We start from the raw sequence: 14,531 nt of genomic DNA, 5'->3' as shown, positions 1-14,531 counted from the left end.
AAGCACAAAATTATTGTTATCAAGTTGATTATGCTGCAAATTTGCAAATCAAATTTAACGGCTCGCCAAGTTTTTAACAGTCTGTTAATAACAGGTCAACGCATTGTAGTTCCTCTGTTATTCCGTATATGTACTTAATAACATTTTCACCTGATGCGCTCAATTAATGCTCTCTTTCGTGCAGTTTATTAATATGCATGCTTTTCTACATTAAGCAGCAATTTATTTAAATAAATCGTGCATACATTGAAGAATTTAAAATACTCAAAGCAAACCATGGTGTGACCATATCTATATAATACAACGCCTAGAAATAAACACGCATACAAATACATTATCAACACAGTTGTGAATGTAAACAAATTGAGTTGCTTTGAATGCGGCAATCGCGGCACGCGTCGAGGCCAAACAAATCATTTATAAGAAGAGGCCGAAATGTAAACTTTGGCGTTGATTTACAACAATTGGCGGCAGCAGTAAAATGTATTTGCTTATTGGCATCGAAGAGCTGTGCTCCATTTTCAATTCAATGTACCAACAACCGCGAGAGGTGAGCAACAGCAACAGTCGTGACGTCACGTGCCTATATTATTCGATGTGAGTGAAGCACCTGCATTGAACCGGTGTTTCTATGCCATGCGGTGCCTGCTGTTGATATTGCTGTTGTTGGAGCTAGCAAGGAACGCGCATTATTATTGTAAACAGTGTACAGGACTCAAGCGATGACATTTTAATTAAGAAAGAAAGCAAATGACTTGTCGCATATTTGCAATTAATGAGAACAACAACAATGGACTGATGAGAACAGTTGTCGCCAATGTCTGCCAAAAGACAAAACAAAAAGGAAAGCAAAGAATAGAAAGAAGCCGCAGCATGCAGCAGCAGCAACATCAACAGCCTAGCATTAACAACAGCGACAAATTATTTGCGTTACATATAGGCATTAATATTAAAAATAAAGTACGAGCGCCCAGCGAAACGCACATCTTTCACAGCCCAGAGAAGACTACGGCAGCAGCAGCAGCAGCAGCAGCTAATAGTTAGACTATGAACAAACGCGGTGTCATCATTGTGTGCATCATTGCCACACTCCTCTGTGTGGTGCTCGGCGCCAACTTCTACTTCATGTACTATCTCAATGCCGAGGAGGGACAGTTGTCCAGTGTGCGAGCCTTGGAGAACATGATACGGCACAAGATACGGCATCTGAAGCCGGCGTATTTGAATCGGAATCCACGTTTCTTTATGTTTCGCAACAAGCTGCTCAAGAACTACAAACTGACTGCGTACGAAAATGCCAGCGTCCTCTGGGAGATTGCCAATTGGGTAAGAACACATAATCACAATGTAAATTTGAATTACCTCGACATTCCTTGTTTAGTGGCCGCATGAGAATGAGATTTATCCACTCTACGACTCATCGATGGGTCAGTTGCTCAAAACACTGCGCGACGAGCCCATCACCAAGGTACAAAACTTGGCACGTGGCACCCAGTTGAAGCTGCTTATGCGCCTTAATAATCAGCAGAAGGTCATCTTCAAACCACAATGGTATCCACGTGACTTTGTCGTCGAGGGAGTCGTCTACAGTGGCAAAGATCGACATGCCGCCGAGGTATACGCCTTCTATTTGGGCGCTGTGCTCGATCTGCGCTGGACTCCGATTGTGGTGGGTCGTGTTGTGAATTTGAAAAAAGAAATCTATGCGAATGGCGATCAAGAACTGCAGCATACGATCAAAATCGAAACAAGTGAAGAGGATGGCAAGGAAACGTATTGCTTATATGGCAAATGCCACTATTGCAATGAGGATGAAGTGGTTTGTGGCGATGAGAAGCATAACATTGAGGGTGTTATGATCTACATTGTACCTGGAACACTGGCCAAGCGACGCTCGCCCTGGCAACGCACCTATAAAGAGGAAAAGCGAGCCCCGTGGGAAGATGATATGACCTACTGCAAGTAAGTGCAATCGAAAATATATAAAATTAATTTTGCTATTCATTACAACTGCTTTTTTATTCATCGACTTGAAGCATTAGTTAAACCCTTATCTTAAAATAACCTAAATTCAAGAACTAGGTGTAGTCCAGTATCATTTTATAGCTCTTATATTTTTCCTTTATCTATAACTTAATAATAAATGTGCACTTTTTACTGAAGATCACTCAAGAGCAAAATGGAAACAATACGCCTGCTGGACCTCATAGATGTGGCCATTTTTGATTACCTGATACAGAATGGCGATCGCCATCATTATGAAACCCGCGAGGAGCGAGTGGTACTTATCGATAATGGCAAAGCATTTGGCAATCCCAACAAAGATCACTTGGACATTCTAGCGCCGCTATATCAATGCTGTCTGTGAGTCTCCACACAAGTAATGCAAATAGATCATTGTGTAATCTTTATTTACTCTTTTGAAGCATTCGAAAGTCAACTTGGGATCGATTGCAAGTTTTCTCCGGTGGCGTATTATCTGAAATTGTGGATCGTCTGTCCAAACAGGATGCACTTTATCCGCTCATCACCGACAAGCACAAACGTGGTGTGGAGCGAAGATTACTGGTGGTGTTTGCTGTCGTCGAGTATTGCATGGACAAGGAGGGTGATAAGATGTTCAAAACGCTGTAACTTGAAAGTTGTCTTGCTTATATTAGGCTTATATTGTTATTAGTTTTATAGAAAGCGGCTTGCATGAATGAATCAAATGTATGTCAAGTGCCACGACGTAAGTTAATCGCGTAACTATAGAGATGAAAACATTGACCAATTATATTTAGTAGAATTGTCTAAATGGGTCTATAAGTAATAGCACAATCTGCAATAACTATTAGTTTTATTCATATAGTTTGGTTTATATTTGTAGACAATAAGCATAAAGAATGAATGATAACAAAACTGATTTGTTTAATTATTTCTGTAGTTTCCTAACTACATACTCAACTAGTCTGTTGCATGGTTCTTGTTTTTTTTTTTTTTAGTCTGGAAGCTGAGACTCCGTTGTCACTTACTTTTTACCCTCTTTCTTAGCGTTGCTGAATGTGAAAAGCTTATTAAACTTTTTGTTACTGCGATTATTCGGACGATTCTGGAATTTAAAAATTTATTAGTTGATATTACTAATGTTTTTTTCACGTAATTTACCTTGCCACGTATCTGTGCCTTGACTTCGGTTCCGCGAGCACGTTGTGCGCCTCCCTTGAATTGTCGGAAGTCCACGTTCTTGTAGTCAAAGTGCTGCGGTGCTCCCAGATTTGCCGGCAGCTGTACTGGACGATTAGAGCTTTGGGCTTGTTGGACGCGGGATTTGGCTTTGAAACGTTGATTTTTCTGCTGACGCTTTTGCTGCCGACTGTTGCTTGTCGCTGGCGGATTCTCTGGAGCATTCTTTTCAATAGGAACTTCGACAACAGCGTCATCATCACTGTCCCCAGCTTCAGACACTTCAACTGTAGCAGGTGCTTCCGTTTTTATGGCTGTTTTTTCTTCTTTTTTCGAACGTTTTATATCGCTGGCGTGTTCGTTATTATTGGCAGCTGATTGATGCTTGCGTTTTAGCTGCTCCTTCAGAGGCAGACTATATTTGTCATCATCCAACTCCTCCTTGGCCACTGCCTCCAATTTGATGCTTTCGGGTGCCGGCTCTGCTGGGCACAAACGTCGTTGCGCCAACTCACGCTGCTCGCGAGCATTTTGCTCGATCTTTTGCTGTTGCATGAGTGGTAAGATGGCCAGATATCGTTTGTAGGGCATGCGCAGCATCTGACTCTCCTTACGTGCCTGCTGCCAACGCTTATCGTCCTCCTGTGCGGTTGACGCTGATTTCTGGAATAGTCCAAACGCTGGGGTCATTACAGGCAGCAAAGGCTTATTGCTTTCCTGTTGATCGGGACGCAATAGTTTGCCCGTGGAGCTGCGCTTTAGGAGGGTGGGTAGATCATCGCGCGTCTCCTCGTGATGAGAGAAATCGTGTGGACAATTTAGTTTGCTGTTAAAGTCCTTGGTGGTGGGTGCCAAGTAAGTATTTCCCAGACCTTTGCTGTTGTGCTCGAGGATAGGCTGTAAGTAGGAATATAATGTACAAAAGAAATATATTTATAAATATTGATTATTGTATATCTCTTATTTGATAGTTTGGAATACAGTAATAATCGAATCGAATGGATATTCTGAAGACACATCAACAGGTGGCCAAGACCATGCATGGCCCAGCAGCCTCTTGATACGACTGCAGAGTAGAAACCTTCGTCTGTTTGTTATTGTTGTTTCCATTGATTCCATTGTAACTCACTTTGACCAGCGGCTGTTCGCGTGCCTGCAACACAATCTGATGAAGCGTGTGTAGCTGTTGACGCACCAACGGTGGTATGGGATTGCAGCATGCCAAAATGCCCTGCATCTCTCGCGGCAAACTCTCCGCTATCTGCAACATCATGTGATTGGGCAGCACATAGCCATAACTCTCGTCCTCCTGTCGCGCTGTGGCATCGCGCCAAGAAAAGATACCGTGCAATGCATGCAGCTGGCGATTATCAAAGGAGCGCTTCGTTTTGCGCACCAAATCCAAATGCGACTCGGGGCCAATGTGTGGCTTCGTGTAGCGTTTCTTGCACACTTCAGTGCTCATCTGGTAGACCATGCGCAATGACTGTTGTTGACCCTGATCGGCCTCCAACAGATCGTTGGTCATGCGCTCAAACACATATATCAAATAGTGTGTATCTTGACGCGCATAGTCGATCAACTGCTGGGGTAGCGGACGCATTCGCCAGTCAGCCAACTGCAGGCTCTTGTCCACATCGAGATCCAAATAATGCTTGAGAAGAAAGGCCAATGAGAGGCGTGCCATGTTCAAGGCTTTGGCCGCACGATGCGTATCAAACATGTTGACAATGTACAAGGAGAGGTCACGTTGCAGCCACTCGATGTCCAAATCAGCGCCGTGCAATATCTTCAGCTTTTTGGGATCAGTTAGCACCAGATTCAAGATGTGCATCTCTTCGCGCAACACTAACGTATCGAATATGTAGTCCTTGGTGCGTGTTGACATCTGAACCAGACACGTAATACCCATGAATGTACGATACGAATGGTGCTCCACATCGATGGCAATCTCGCTCGCTTGCTGCAGCTCCAACAGCGCCTGTTGCAGCTTCTCCACGCTATCCACAAGCATCAGCTCATTGGAATCTGGTGGCAGCGGAAGCAATGGCTTTTGTTTTTGCAACTGCTCCTTGGATGGTTCAAATTTAAGCAGTTCAAACTCGTAGGGATGCAAAAAAGACGCAACCTCGCCGGCATCATCGTATTCGGGCAGCAGTGCCAAAGGTTTCAGAGAATTTGGCTTTTCCGTCAGCCTTGGTCTGAAGGGATTCTGTGCACTATTATCCACCGGCACCTTAAACTGCATTTGCGGTCGCATTATATTCTTTGCGGTAAACAGACGAGCTGATACCGTGCTTCGGGGCAGTGACGGACTTGATGCGGAGCCGGCACGATTCCAGGTACCAGCACGTGGTGTCGTCGCCTCAGTTGTTGTTGCGGTCGGTGTCGCTGTTAGAGCCGACTGCACATCCACTTGAGTCTCCACCACCACGTGGTTATGCCTGTGCCTTTGCCCGCTCTTAATGTCCAGATTAGTTGTGATCCGCTCGAAGAGAATATCATTGCATTCCTGCACCATTTCAAGCTGCTCGTCTCCTTGACGCCTGTATATAAAGCATTGAATTATTAGTAATCGCTTAAACAGCTACAATGAGTGTCAACAACAGTAAAATACCAGCCAAAGATTTTTAGCTGAACCATAATTTGCAACCATTATCCTAAAATGAATGCTATTTGAACTATAACTCGATAATATTAGCTATTAATATGTTGGTTTTCAGGCTAAGCTTTAGCGGAACCACAATGATGCATTTGAGAATTGCAGCGTTACCAATAATAAAATGCAGACCATACCATGGTTTATAGAAGACACACTTCAGTCGTGTTTTAAGTCAGCTAGCATATCATAGATTGAAAGTCAGTTGAACCACTGCTTACCGTCTGATGTCGCCGCTGATCTTCTCAAAGTGCAGCACTTTGTTGATTAAGCCCAGCACACGCTGTGATTGTTCCTCCAGCATGCGTGCATATCCCGGATAACTAAGATAAACGGAACGCGCTGCATCCTGTGGAATAGCATTACAGGAGCGTGTGGCAGCCACAACTTTCCGGTATGCTTCCTATCAAGCGAAATGGTTGGAGTTAGTTGATGCAACTATAAACACACATTTCAAATGCACTCACCGTTGTGAAATCAGCTATGCTTCTGTTGGACTCTGCGGACTGAGAAGTGGACGCTTCTTTGTCGTCTGTCGCTATTGTCTGTTCTGCATCAGCTTCTGGTGCATCTTTTGTCCGTTTCGGTGGCAGCGGCATTGTTTTATTTATTGTGTATGCAGTTGCAGAGTTAGCAGCAAATACAAATGGAGTGATGTGCGGTGTGGTCCGGTCCAACTATGTTGTGGTACAAAAAATGTGCGTTTTTCTTCTTCTTCCGAATACAAAGCACCGATAATTTAGGGTTGTCAACACTACTTCCAGCGCCAAAATTTTTTATAACTTATGGAAATGAAAGGAAATGATCAACAATTCGAGCAGAGCGTTAAAATTTGTTGTGAAAATATTATCAAAAAAGTAAAATATGAGTTTTAAATGATTCAAAAGAAACAGGCAAAATATTACGTTTACATTATGGTTATCATCTGTCAGCTTCCAGCCCTCAAATTTATAGCCGGTAATTTAGAGTGGGACCACTAATTTTTTATATTCTTGCTACAAAATATACTGACAAATGTCCAGCGTATTTGTTTGTTTTTAAATGTTAATTACTGTCATACAAAATTTTTCTTTCGTTCTTGATACTATTTTTGTTCTTCGAGGTAATAATTTAAAGAAATCTATTCAATGACAAAACAAGTTATATTTTTTTAAATCTAATCATCAAGTACTACCAAAGTGGTAAATATCGCGATGCAAAATATTTCTCGAAATTAAAACTACGGTCTCACTGTTGCTAAGCTGCTTCTATAAAAATATTAGAAATACAATAAACATATATTCTTGACTTAGAGCTATCGACGTTTGGAGGAAGACAACTGCTGCACTTACTTCGATGCCCAACTGAAAATCCGCAACCTAATATTGGCCCAAACGAAACGTAATTATACAAATCATCAGTTAATACCACGCTAACAAATATCCCAACCGCAACTTTACCCAAACCCCACTACCATAATCAACTTCGTCATGCTGGACGTGTACAGGCGGACAGTCACCCGTTTTCCCATTGGCAATGTCAGTTACATGTTCGCTTATGGCTCGGGCGTCAAACAGCAAGTGGGTTACGATCAGAAGAAGTCGACGAATAATGTGATTGATTTAATATTTTGCGTGCGCGATTCGTTGGGATTTCATGCGGAGAACGTTTATCGTCATGCCAGCCACTATTCAGCCATGCGTTTTATGGGTCCCAATTTGTTAGCACGCTATCAAGACGACTTGGGAGCACGGGTTTATTTTAACACATTGGTGCCGCTACAGGATCTGGGCATTACCATCAAGTATGGCGTGGTGCACGAAGATAATCTTGTTGATGATTTGATAAATTGGCGATATCTGTATTTAGCTGGACGCTTGCAAAAGCCAGTCACCGGTCTCGTCAATCTATCAGATAATCCCCGCCTGCAATCGGCCATTGATCGAAATCTCTTATCGGCTTGCGAAACAGCGCTCCTTCTGCTTCCCGAGAAGTTTACCGCGTACCAATTGTTCCATGCGATTGCCGGACTCAGTTACAAGGGTGATTTCCGCATGATATTTGGCGAGAACAAGCAGAAGGTGCATAACATTGTGGCACCCCAAATGGCCGATTTCTTTGCGCTCTATCAACCCACAATGAAGCAACTGGCCGAGTACGTGGCCGTCAACATGCATGGTGAAGAGCCGGGTTCGTTGAAGCCATCGATCACCTTTGAACAGGATAAATCGCGAGCAGCAACACGATTCCATTTGCGACACTTGCCCCAAGAGCTACGTAGACGGCTGCAAAAGAATGCCGCCTGCCGTGGCGATTATTGCGAAGTGGTGGAACATCTTTGTATCACTCCATTGCTGCCCAAGATTGTGCAGGTCTCAGTCAACGACATAGTTTGGCGCAGCAGCATCTCACAGTCGATTAAGAATATTGCCACGGCGGGCATCTTTAAGTCCCTCCAGTATAGCTATCGTAAGGCCAAGAAGACTTTTGCTTAGGACTCGACATAGTCCCAACATCTAAGATCAAATATAATCCCTGCCACAAGCAATATTTACTAAGTTGCGCTATTCTATAATATTGTTAATTATTTTTAAGTCCCAACAGTTTTTGACGTTATAATAGAGAAACCAAAGTTCGATGCAAACAGTAAAAATGATTGAGTTTTAATTTTGCGCATTTGCAGCACAAAATGTCCAGCGATTCCAGCAGCGACGGCAGTTCAAGCTCTGACGATCACAGACGCAAGCGAAAACATAATAAACATGACAAAGAAGTAGAGAAAAAGCACAAGAAGTCGAAGAAGGCGAAACGCGACAAACGCCACAAAGAAAAAAAGAGGAGCCGAAGAGATGAGCCAAAAGTGCAGCCAACAGTTCCTCCTCCTCCTCGACAACTAGCGGAGGCTGTAGACAATGATGATGCCTTTGGACCTGCATTGCCACCACATTTGTTGAAGCAACCACAAGCGGCACCAATGATTGGTCCTGTGATGCCTAGCAACATTGCTGAAAACACCAATGCTGAAAGTGTTGTTACTGATCATCCCAATGATGAAACCGATGAAGATGATCATGGCACTTTTGGTCCTTTGCCAAATGCCACACAAGTCGAGCTAGAGGAACGTGCGCTGACTTTAAAGCTGGCTGCATTACAGGGCGATTCCTTGAATGCCACAGCAACAGATCAAGATGTGCGCGAAGAATGGATGTTAGAGCTGCCTGAGGTGGGACTCAAAGGTGGCCTGGCAGCACTCAACAATATGAAGCGCACCTTTTACCAGGGTAAAGAGCGACCAGACTTTAGTGATCGCAGTTCCTGGACCAAGACGCCACAAAGTGCTGCAGCGGCTGCGGGTCCCAAACCTTGCAGCTCTAAGGACATGGAGCAAGCGGCGCAGGCTAAGTACGAGCGTCAACGTGACGAGGAACAGGAGCAGATAGCCAAAAAGCATAAAAAGAAGCACAAACGTGACGAGTCGCTTGTGGAGCTGCACCAGAAGAAACTGCGCAAGGAGCAGCGTGAAAGGGTGAGCCAATCTTCCAAAAAAAACCCCGAACATTTATTAACCCAATTGCTTTTTCTAGGAAAAGGAACTCGCCGCAGCTGGAGCGAAGCCAGAGCGTCGTCCATTTAGTCGCGATGTGGATCTGAAGCTTAACAAGATTGACAAGAATCAAACCAAATCGATTGTGGACAAGGCCAAGATATTAAACACAAAGTTTTCGAGTGGACAAGCCAAGTACCTATAATAAATAAGTAGTTTTTAGGACTTATAATATAAATATATAGAATGCACATATTTTTATAAAAAAAAGTCTTAGCGCTGTGGCGGTGGTTTCGGTTTGGGTATCTTCGACAGCAGCATTTGTATTTCATCCTTCTCCTTCCAGTCCTTCCACAGTTCGTATAGATTAACTATAGCTCTCACAATCTCTTGCACTTTATCCAGATCCACATTGAGTTCGGCAAACCATAGTTTTGTTGCATCCTTCTGCATAATAACACAAGCGATTTGCAAGCAGGCGATGGCTATCTGCAGGATGAGATTGTTTAACAACGATAAAACACTGAAAGAGAATGGGTTAGCTTACCTGATATGGCGGATATAGCAGACAGACATCAGTGCGCAGCGAGTCGTTCACTATGCGCCAACTGAGCGACAGCAGCTGATCCTCCTGGTTCATGTCTTGGACCAGTTGCAACAATGGCCGATACGGTTGAAAGACAATCAAACAACAATCGAGATTCTCGAGCAGGTAAAACTCGCATTCCAGGATGTGATTGGTACGATAGGGAAACTCCTGGGTGTAGGCATAGTTGAACTTGGTCTTGATAGCCGACTGACAAATGGATATCAAGCGCGAGTTCGAAATAACGCCAAACTCCTCCACTTTAGACGCCAGCAGGATGCAGGTGGGTGCCAGGAGCAGCGGATCAATGTTTTTCAGGGAGTTGCGCGCATAAAAACGCTTAAAATAAACTGTAGCCGTGGCAATGACTTGTTGGCGTAATTTCAACTGTTCGCCCAGCACTTGTATGACATTGGCAAAGAATATAAAGATCTTTTGATATTCATCCTCGTTTAACGCAAGCAAATCATTTTGTCGTTCGCGCAGTAAATCCTGCTTATCGAGTATCCATTGTTGTGAATGTGAGCTCTGCCAAAAGTTGCCAGCCATCTCAACACAGTTGGCTTTGGTTTTGTTTAAATTGCACTAAATTTGAATTTGATTTTAGTAAAAACACAACTAAAATTCCAAAACTATTGTAAACAGAAAACCGAAAGCGGTGTTCCACGAAAATTAGTTGCGCGTTGCCAACTTTTGCGTTGTTGCTGTGTGACCAGCTTAGCAAAAGGCGAGCCAAACAGCTGTTTTTGTGCCGCAGCTTACTTAACACCGTTGTGTAAATATCGGTGTGTATGTGTGTATGAAATTTTTCAGCAGGCGCCGCGACATCGGGAACGCAGAAGTTTAACTAATTTTAAGTATAAACTCTTAAACGAATATAAAACAAATAATGGCATTGCGTGTGCTTAATGTAACGCAAAACATGCGCTCGTTTACGCGCGGCGTTGACCTAATCAAGGTAAGTGTAGCAGTTAGTTATGTTTTAAATTACACTCACCAAATTGAAAATTACGTAATTGTAAATGTTGTAAGCCGTTGATGCGCTTTTGTATTGTTGAAAGTTGGCAATGCTAGTCAAACATTTGCCTTTGCAACTTAAACATGCAACAGCTAAAAAGCATTTTCCTGAAGACGTTAAAATAAGTTAAAAAATTCCTGTGCTCAAGTTTTGAGGTTATGTGTGTTGCTCAATCAATTGAAATGTTTAAATTAATTTTTTTGTTTTTCTGTTCTAGCGCTACAAATCCGCTTTGACGGTGAAGAAGACTCTGTTGAACATACCCGCCACCCAGGTGACCAAGCTAGACAACGGTCTGCGCGTTGCTAGCGAGGATTCGGGCGCCTCCACCGCTACCGTTGGACTCTGGATCGATGCTGGTTCCCGCTCCGAGAACGAGAAGAACAATGGTGTCGCTCACTTCCTGGAGCACATGGCCTTCAAGGTGCGTACAATGAACGATTTGTAAAATGACAAGAGAAATCAGGTGGTAATCTTTGTTCTCGTTTTAGGGCACTGCCAAGCGTTCGCAAACCGATTTGGAATTGGAGGTCGAGAATTTGGGCGCTCATCTGAATGCCTACACATCTCGGGAGCAGACTGTGTTCTATGCTAAGTGTCTGTCCAAGGATGTGCCCAAGGCTGTAGAGATTCTCGCCGATATCATTCAGAACTCAAAACTGGGTGAAGCCGAGATTGCGCGTGAACGTTCCGTCATTCTGCGTGAGATGCAAGAAGTCGAGAGCAATCTTCAAGAGGTGGTCTTTGACCATTTGCATGCCACCGCCTACCAGGGTACGCCCCTTGGCCAGACCATCTTGGGCCCCACTAAGAACATTCAGTAAGTACAATTGTGATCAATAAATCTCTTTGCTAATTGATGCTTTGTATGCAGATCCATTGGCAAATCAGATTTAACCGATTACATTCAGACGCACTACAAGGCATCGCGCATTGTTTTGGCTGGCGCTGGTGGCGTCAAGCACGACGAACTCGTCAAGCTGGCTAATCAGTCGCTGGGTCGCCTGGAGGCCAGCCTGCTGCCCGCTGAAGTGACACCATGCCGCTTCACTGGCTCTGAGGTGCGTGTGCGCGATGACTCGCTGCCCCTGGCTCATGTGGCTATTGCTGTGGAAGGTTGCGGCTGGACCGATCAGGATAACATCCCCTTGATGGTGGCCAACACTTTGGTTGGTGCTTGGGATCGCTCCCAGGGCGGTGGCGCCAACAATGCATCTAACTTGGCTCGTGCCAGCGCTGAGGATAGTAAGTAGTCCACTTATGTACTCTGTGCTCTTCTCTATCTATTACTTTTTTGCTTTGCAGATTTGTGCCACAGCTTCCAGTCGTTCAACACCTGCTACAAGGATACCGGTCTCTGGGGCATCTACTTTGTCTGCGACCCTCTGCAGTGCGAGGTTAGTTTATAAATCTATTGCTTGTATATCTGTGTGACAACCATCGTCTTTTTTTCAATAGGACATGCTCTTCAATGTGCAAACCGAATGGATGCGCTTGTGCACCATGGTCACAGAGGCTGAAGTGGAGCGTGCCAAGAACCTGTTGAAGACAAACATGCTGTTGCAATTGGATGGCACCACGCCTATCTGCGAGGACATTGGCCGTCAGATCCTGTGCTATAACCGCCGTATCCCACTGCATGAGTTGGAGCAGCGCATCGATGCCGTCAGCGTGCAGAATGTGCGTGATGTGGGCATGAAGTATGTGTACGACAGATGCCCAGCTGTTGCTGCCGTTGGTCCCGTCGAGAATTTGCCCGACTACAACAGAATCCGCTCCTCCATGTACTGGTTGAGGGTTTAAATGACGTTTGTTGCTAGTTTAATTCACAACATATTTCGATGCGAGATCAGCTAAAAAAAAATAATAATTATAACCAAAAGATGAAATACAATACAACAACACTGTAATATGATTAGTTATCGTTCTTATTTATTGCTGTTGTTAATCATGTCAGCTAGTCGTGGGAGTATTTAATGGGAATGCCACTGAGACCCTTTTGTATTTTTGCTGGCTCAGTTTGACCTAAAGCGGGATCCAAACCTTGCCAAGTACGATCCTCAAAGGATAAACCCGTGTCGCTGGTCATCAAGGCCATTTTAGCTTGAGTGGCCAGCGTTGTGTTTGTAGCAGTCTCGACTGTATCATTGTTCTCTTGGGTACCTCGCACGCGTCCGCTAACCAAACTCACATCCTGTTGATCCTGCACAGCTGTTGCATCAAACGGCAAAAAGCTGCGACCCTTGGGCAGCAGCTCTTTAAAGTCCGTCACATATGAAGCTGGATATTTCATGTGCCAGGCGGGATTCAATGCCATTTCAGCCTCAAACACAGATACTATGGGTTTGTAATATTCCTTGGAGTTGTACATGTTGTTAAAGGGACAACCGATTAGTACAAAGCAATCAATCTCTAGAAAGTTAGCCAACTTTGCAGGATTGATGCGACCCACTGAAATCAGCTGTGTCTTGATGCCGCGACTCTTGGCCATCGTCTGCAGACGGGTCACCACATCCAGATAGCCAACAGCACTTAAGGTGGCCACAATTAATCCCAGCGTCTGGGCATCTTTGCATTTCTCGATATAATAGTAACGTCGGCGTATGTATTGAGCAGTCAGAGGATTCTTCAGGCTGATAGTGGCTGTGGCGCCATCTAAAATGTGCCATTGATATGCTGTAGTGGTCAGAGACAAGTTAGCAAAGCGCTGATTGTCGGCGCCCACAAATAGGCAGATGCGCTCGGCATCTGAAGCAGATTCAGCCTGTTGCTTGCTCTCCACGCAATCCTCAGCTGGCGGTGGATACACTTCGATGATCAGCTTCTTTGGCTGCAGAAGCTCACGCAGCTGGCTGTGCAGAGTGTCTTCACCCTCGCTGGATGCCGGATCATAAAGATGCTGATAGCCTATGTCAAAATAAATGCAAACTTCGCGTTCTGCGCACTCTGCTTGCAGCGTTGTAAGTTGCTGCAGCATTTTTGGCAACTCTAGTGAAAACACTGGGTACAAGTAGAGCACCGGCAGGCGGCTGGCTTTGCTGCGGCAGGCATTACCAAAGTGAATCATACTGTCGGACTCCACATGAGCGGCAGCGATTTCATCCACACAACAACTCCCATAAGTAGTGTCTGCTAAAATGAAGACTTTGCATTCTTCTGCAGCCAATGCTGTTTTCAAGCAATTGCTGATGGCATTGCTGTGTGGTAGATAGTCGTCTGGGAATTGCAGACATATCTGACAGTCATATTTTATATTCAAATTATATTCTCTTGGGTGAAAGGCCATTGTAAAAACTTACGCGCTTGTAACCATTTTGTCGTATCCAACCGATGCTGACTTTTTCATGTGTTTCATTCCATATTTGCTCAAATGTGACCGCCGGTTCATTAAGCAATTCTGTTTGGCGTTCCAGGGCCGCCGTATCCAAGCTGGAGAAGGCAGAGGCTGTTGAATTGCTCATTATTCCAAAAAAAAATAGTGCAGATATCGTAAAATAAACAAATTGTGTGAAAGGTCGATAGGCACTGCAATAAATCATTGCTATCGACAATCGATAGCCACAAAATATTGCGAGGCTGT

At 44.3% G+C, this 14,531-nt stretch overlaps 6 protein-coding genes across 9 annotated transcripts; 3 read left to right on the top strand and 3 right to left on the bottom strand.

Moving 5' to 3' along the window:
• Positions 1–197: 197 nt before the first annotated feature.
• LOC117575272 (glycosaminoglycan xylosylkinase homolog) lies at positions 198–2,901 on the top strand. The gene is made up of 4 exons (XM_034259406.2): positions 198–1,326; positions 1,382–1,962; positions 2,164–2,364; positions 2,427–2,901. The coding sequence occupies exons 1-4, from the start codon at positions 1,048–1,050 to the stop codon at positions 2,632–2,634; spliced, it is 1,269 nt and encodes a 422-aa protein (XP_034115297.2). The 5' UTR covers positions 198–1,047; the 3' UTR covers positions 2,635–2,901.
• A 44-nt stretch (positions 2,902–2,945) lies between these two features.
• Positions 2,946–6,654, bottom strand: LOC117575267 (exosome component 10). Its single transcript, XM_034259402.2, has 5 exons — positions 6,292–6,654; positions 6,046–6,227; positions 4,295–5,711; positions 3,148–4,062; positions 2,946–3,091 (listed from the first exon to the last, which is right to left on the bottom strand). Exons 1-5 carry the CDS (start codon positions 6,421–6,423, stop codon positions 3,011–3,013), a joined length of 2,727 nt encoding a protein of 908 aa, XP_034115293.2. The 5' UTR covers positions 6,424–6,654; the 3' UTR covers positions 2,946–3,010.
• Positions 6,655–6,673: 19 nt separating this feature from the next.
• LOC117575273 (phosphatidate cytidylyltransferase, mitochondrial) lies at positions 6,674–9,600 on the top strand. 4 transcript variants are annotated; one of them, XM_034259409.2, is made up of 3 exons: positions 6,674–6,781; positions 7,117–7,204; positions 7,311–8,456. In XM_034259409.2, exons 1-3 carry the CDS (start codon positions 6,700–6,702, stop codon positions 8,296–8,298), a joined length of 1,158 nt encoding a protein of 385 aa, XP_034115300.2. In that variant the 5' UTR covers positions 6,674–6,699; the 3' UTR covers positions 8,299–8,456. The 4 variants fall into 4 exon arrangements, with proteins under 4 accessions (XP_034115300.2, XP_034115301.2, XP_051862691.1 ...); XM_034259410.2 differs by lacking the exon at positions 6,674–6,781 and adding an exon at positions 6,796–6,926; XM_034259411.2 differs by lacking the exons at positions 6,674–6,781; positions 7,311–8,456 and adding exons at positions 8,487–9,329; positions 9,388–9,600 and having other exon boundaries at positions 7,029–7,204.
• On the bottom strand, positions 9,523–10,484 carry LOC117575275 (cyclin-C). The gene is made up of 2 exons (XM_034259414.2): positions 9,895–10,484; positions 9,523–9,836 (listed from the first exon to the last, which is right to left on the bottom strand). The coding sequence occupies exons 1-2, from the start codon at positions 10,480–10,482 to the stop codon at positions 9,621–9,623; spliced, it is 804 nt and encodes a 267-aa protein (XP_034115305.1). The 5' UTR covers positions 10,483–10,484; the 3' UTR covers positions 9,523–9,620.
• Positions 10,485–10,655: 171 nt separating this feature from the next.
• On the top strand, positions 10,656–12,866 carry LOC117575271 (mitochondrial-processing peptidase subunit beta). Its single transcript, XM_034259405.2, has 6 exons — positions 10,656–10,891; positions 11,169–11,375; positions 11,443–11,771; positions 11,826–12,196; positions 12,257–12,348; positions 12,410–12,866. The coding sequence occupies exons 1-6, from the start codon at positions 10,823–10,825 to the stop codon at positions 12,752–12,754; spliced, it is 1,413 nt and encodes a 470-aa protein (XP_034115296.2). The 5' UTR covers positions 10,656–10,822; the 3' UTR covers positions 12,755–12,866.
• Positions 12,864–14,493, bottom strand: LOC117575270 (2-(3-amino-3-carboxypropyl)histidine synthase subunit 2). The gene is made up of 2 exons (XM_034259404.2): positions 14,251–14,493; positions 12,864–14,186 (listed from the first exon to the last, which is right to left on the bottom strand). The coding sequence occupies exons 1-2, from the start codon at positions 14,488–14,490 to the stop codon at positions 12,909–12,911; spliced, it is 1,518 nt and encodes a 505-aa protein (XP_034115295.2). The 5' UTR covers positions 14,491–14,493; the 3' UTR covers positions 12,864–12,908.
• Positions 14,494–14,531: the final 38 nt, after the last annotated feature.

Source organism: Drosophila albomicans, chromosome 2R, assembly GCF_009650485.2.
Source record: "Drosophila albomicans strain 15112-1751.03 chromosome 2R, ASM965048v2, whole genome shotgun sequence".
Classification (NCBI taxonomy): Eukaryota; Metazoa; Arthropoda; class Insecta; order Diptera; family Drosophilidae; genus Drosophila; species Drosophila albomicans.
The sequence above is the reverse complement of the archived record's forward strand: the minus strand, read 5'-3'. Positions and strand labels throughout refer to the sequence as shown.

What these genes read in the sequence shown, in the direction of transcription:
- LOC117575271 (XM_034259405.2), top strand. Translation starts at nt 10,823, where the DNA reads ATGGCATTGCGTGTGCTTAATGTAACGCAAAACATGCGCTCGTTTACG. An exon ending in GCGGCGTTGACCTAATCAAG is followed by an intron (nt 10,892 to 11,168) that starts GTAAGTGTAGCA and finishes TTTCTGTTCTAG; the next exon opens with CGCTACAAATCCGCTTTGAC. An exon ending in GCGACCCTCTGCAGTGCGAG is followed by an intron (nt 12,349 to 12,409) that starts GTTAGTTTATAA and finishes TTTTTTCAATAG; the next exon opens with GACATGCTCTTCAATGTGCA.
- LOC117575270 (XM_034259404.2), bottom strand. Translation starts at nt 14,490, where the DNA reads ATGATTTATTGCAGTGCCTATCGACCTTTCACACAATTTGTTTATTTT. An exon ending in GACAAAATGGTTACAAGCGC is followed by an intron (nt 14,187 to 14,250) that starts GTAAGTTTTTAC and finishes TATGACTGTCAG; the next exon opens with ATATGTCTGCAATTCCCAGA.
- LOC117575272 (XM_034259406.2), top strand. Translation starts at nt 1,048, where the DNA reads ATGAACAAACGCGGTGTCATCATTGTGTGCATCATTGCCACACTCCTC. An exon ending in TCTGGGAGATTGCCAATTGG is followed by an intron (nt 1,327 to 1,381) that starts GTAAGAACACAT and finishes TTCCTTGTTTAG; the next exon opens with TGGCCGCATGAGAATGAGAT. An exon ending in GATGATATGACCTACTGCAA is followed by an intron (nt 1,963 to 2,163) that starts GTAAGTGCAATC and finishes TTTTTACTGAAG; the next exon opens with ATCACTCAAGAGCAAAATGG.
- LOC117575275 (XM_034259414.2), bottom strand. Translation starts at nt 10,482, where the DNA reads ATGGCTGGCAACTTTTGGCAGAGCTCACATTCACAACAATGGATACTC. An exon ending in TGCTATATCCGCCATATCAG is followed by an intron (nt 9,837 to 9,894) that starts GTAAGCTAACCC and finishes CTCATCCTGCAG; the next exon opens with ATAGCCATCGCCTGCTTGCA.
- LOC117575273 (XM_034259409.2), top strand. Translation starts at nt 6,700, where the DNA reads ATGATTCAAAAGAAACAGGCAAAATATTACGTTTACATTATGGTTATC. An exon ending in AGCCCTCAAATTTATAGCCG is followed by an intron (nt 6,782 to 7,116) that starts GTAATTTAGAGT and finishes TTCTTGACTTAG; the next exon opens with AGCTATCGACGTTTGGAGGA. An exon ending in AATATTGGCCCAAACGAAAC is followed by an intron (nt 7,205 to 7,310) that starts GTAATTATACAA and finishes GGACGTGTACAG; the next exon opens with GCGGACAGTCACCCGTTTTC.
- LOC117575267 (XM_034259402.2), bottom strand. Translation starts at nt 6,423, where the DNA reads ATGCCGCTGCCACCGAAACGGACAAAAGATGCACCAGAAGCTGATGCA. An exon ending in GCATAGCTGATTTCACAACG is followed by an intron (nt 6,228 to 6,291) that starts GTGAGTGCATTT and finishes TTCGCTTGATAG; the next exon opens with GAAGCATACCGGAAAGTTGT. An exon ending in AGGCACAGATACGTGGCAAG is followed by an intron (nt 3,092 to 3,147) that starts GTAAATTACGTG and finishes TTTAAATTCCAG; the next exon opens with AATCGTCCGAATAATCGCAG.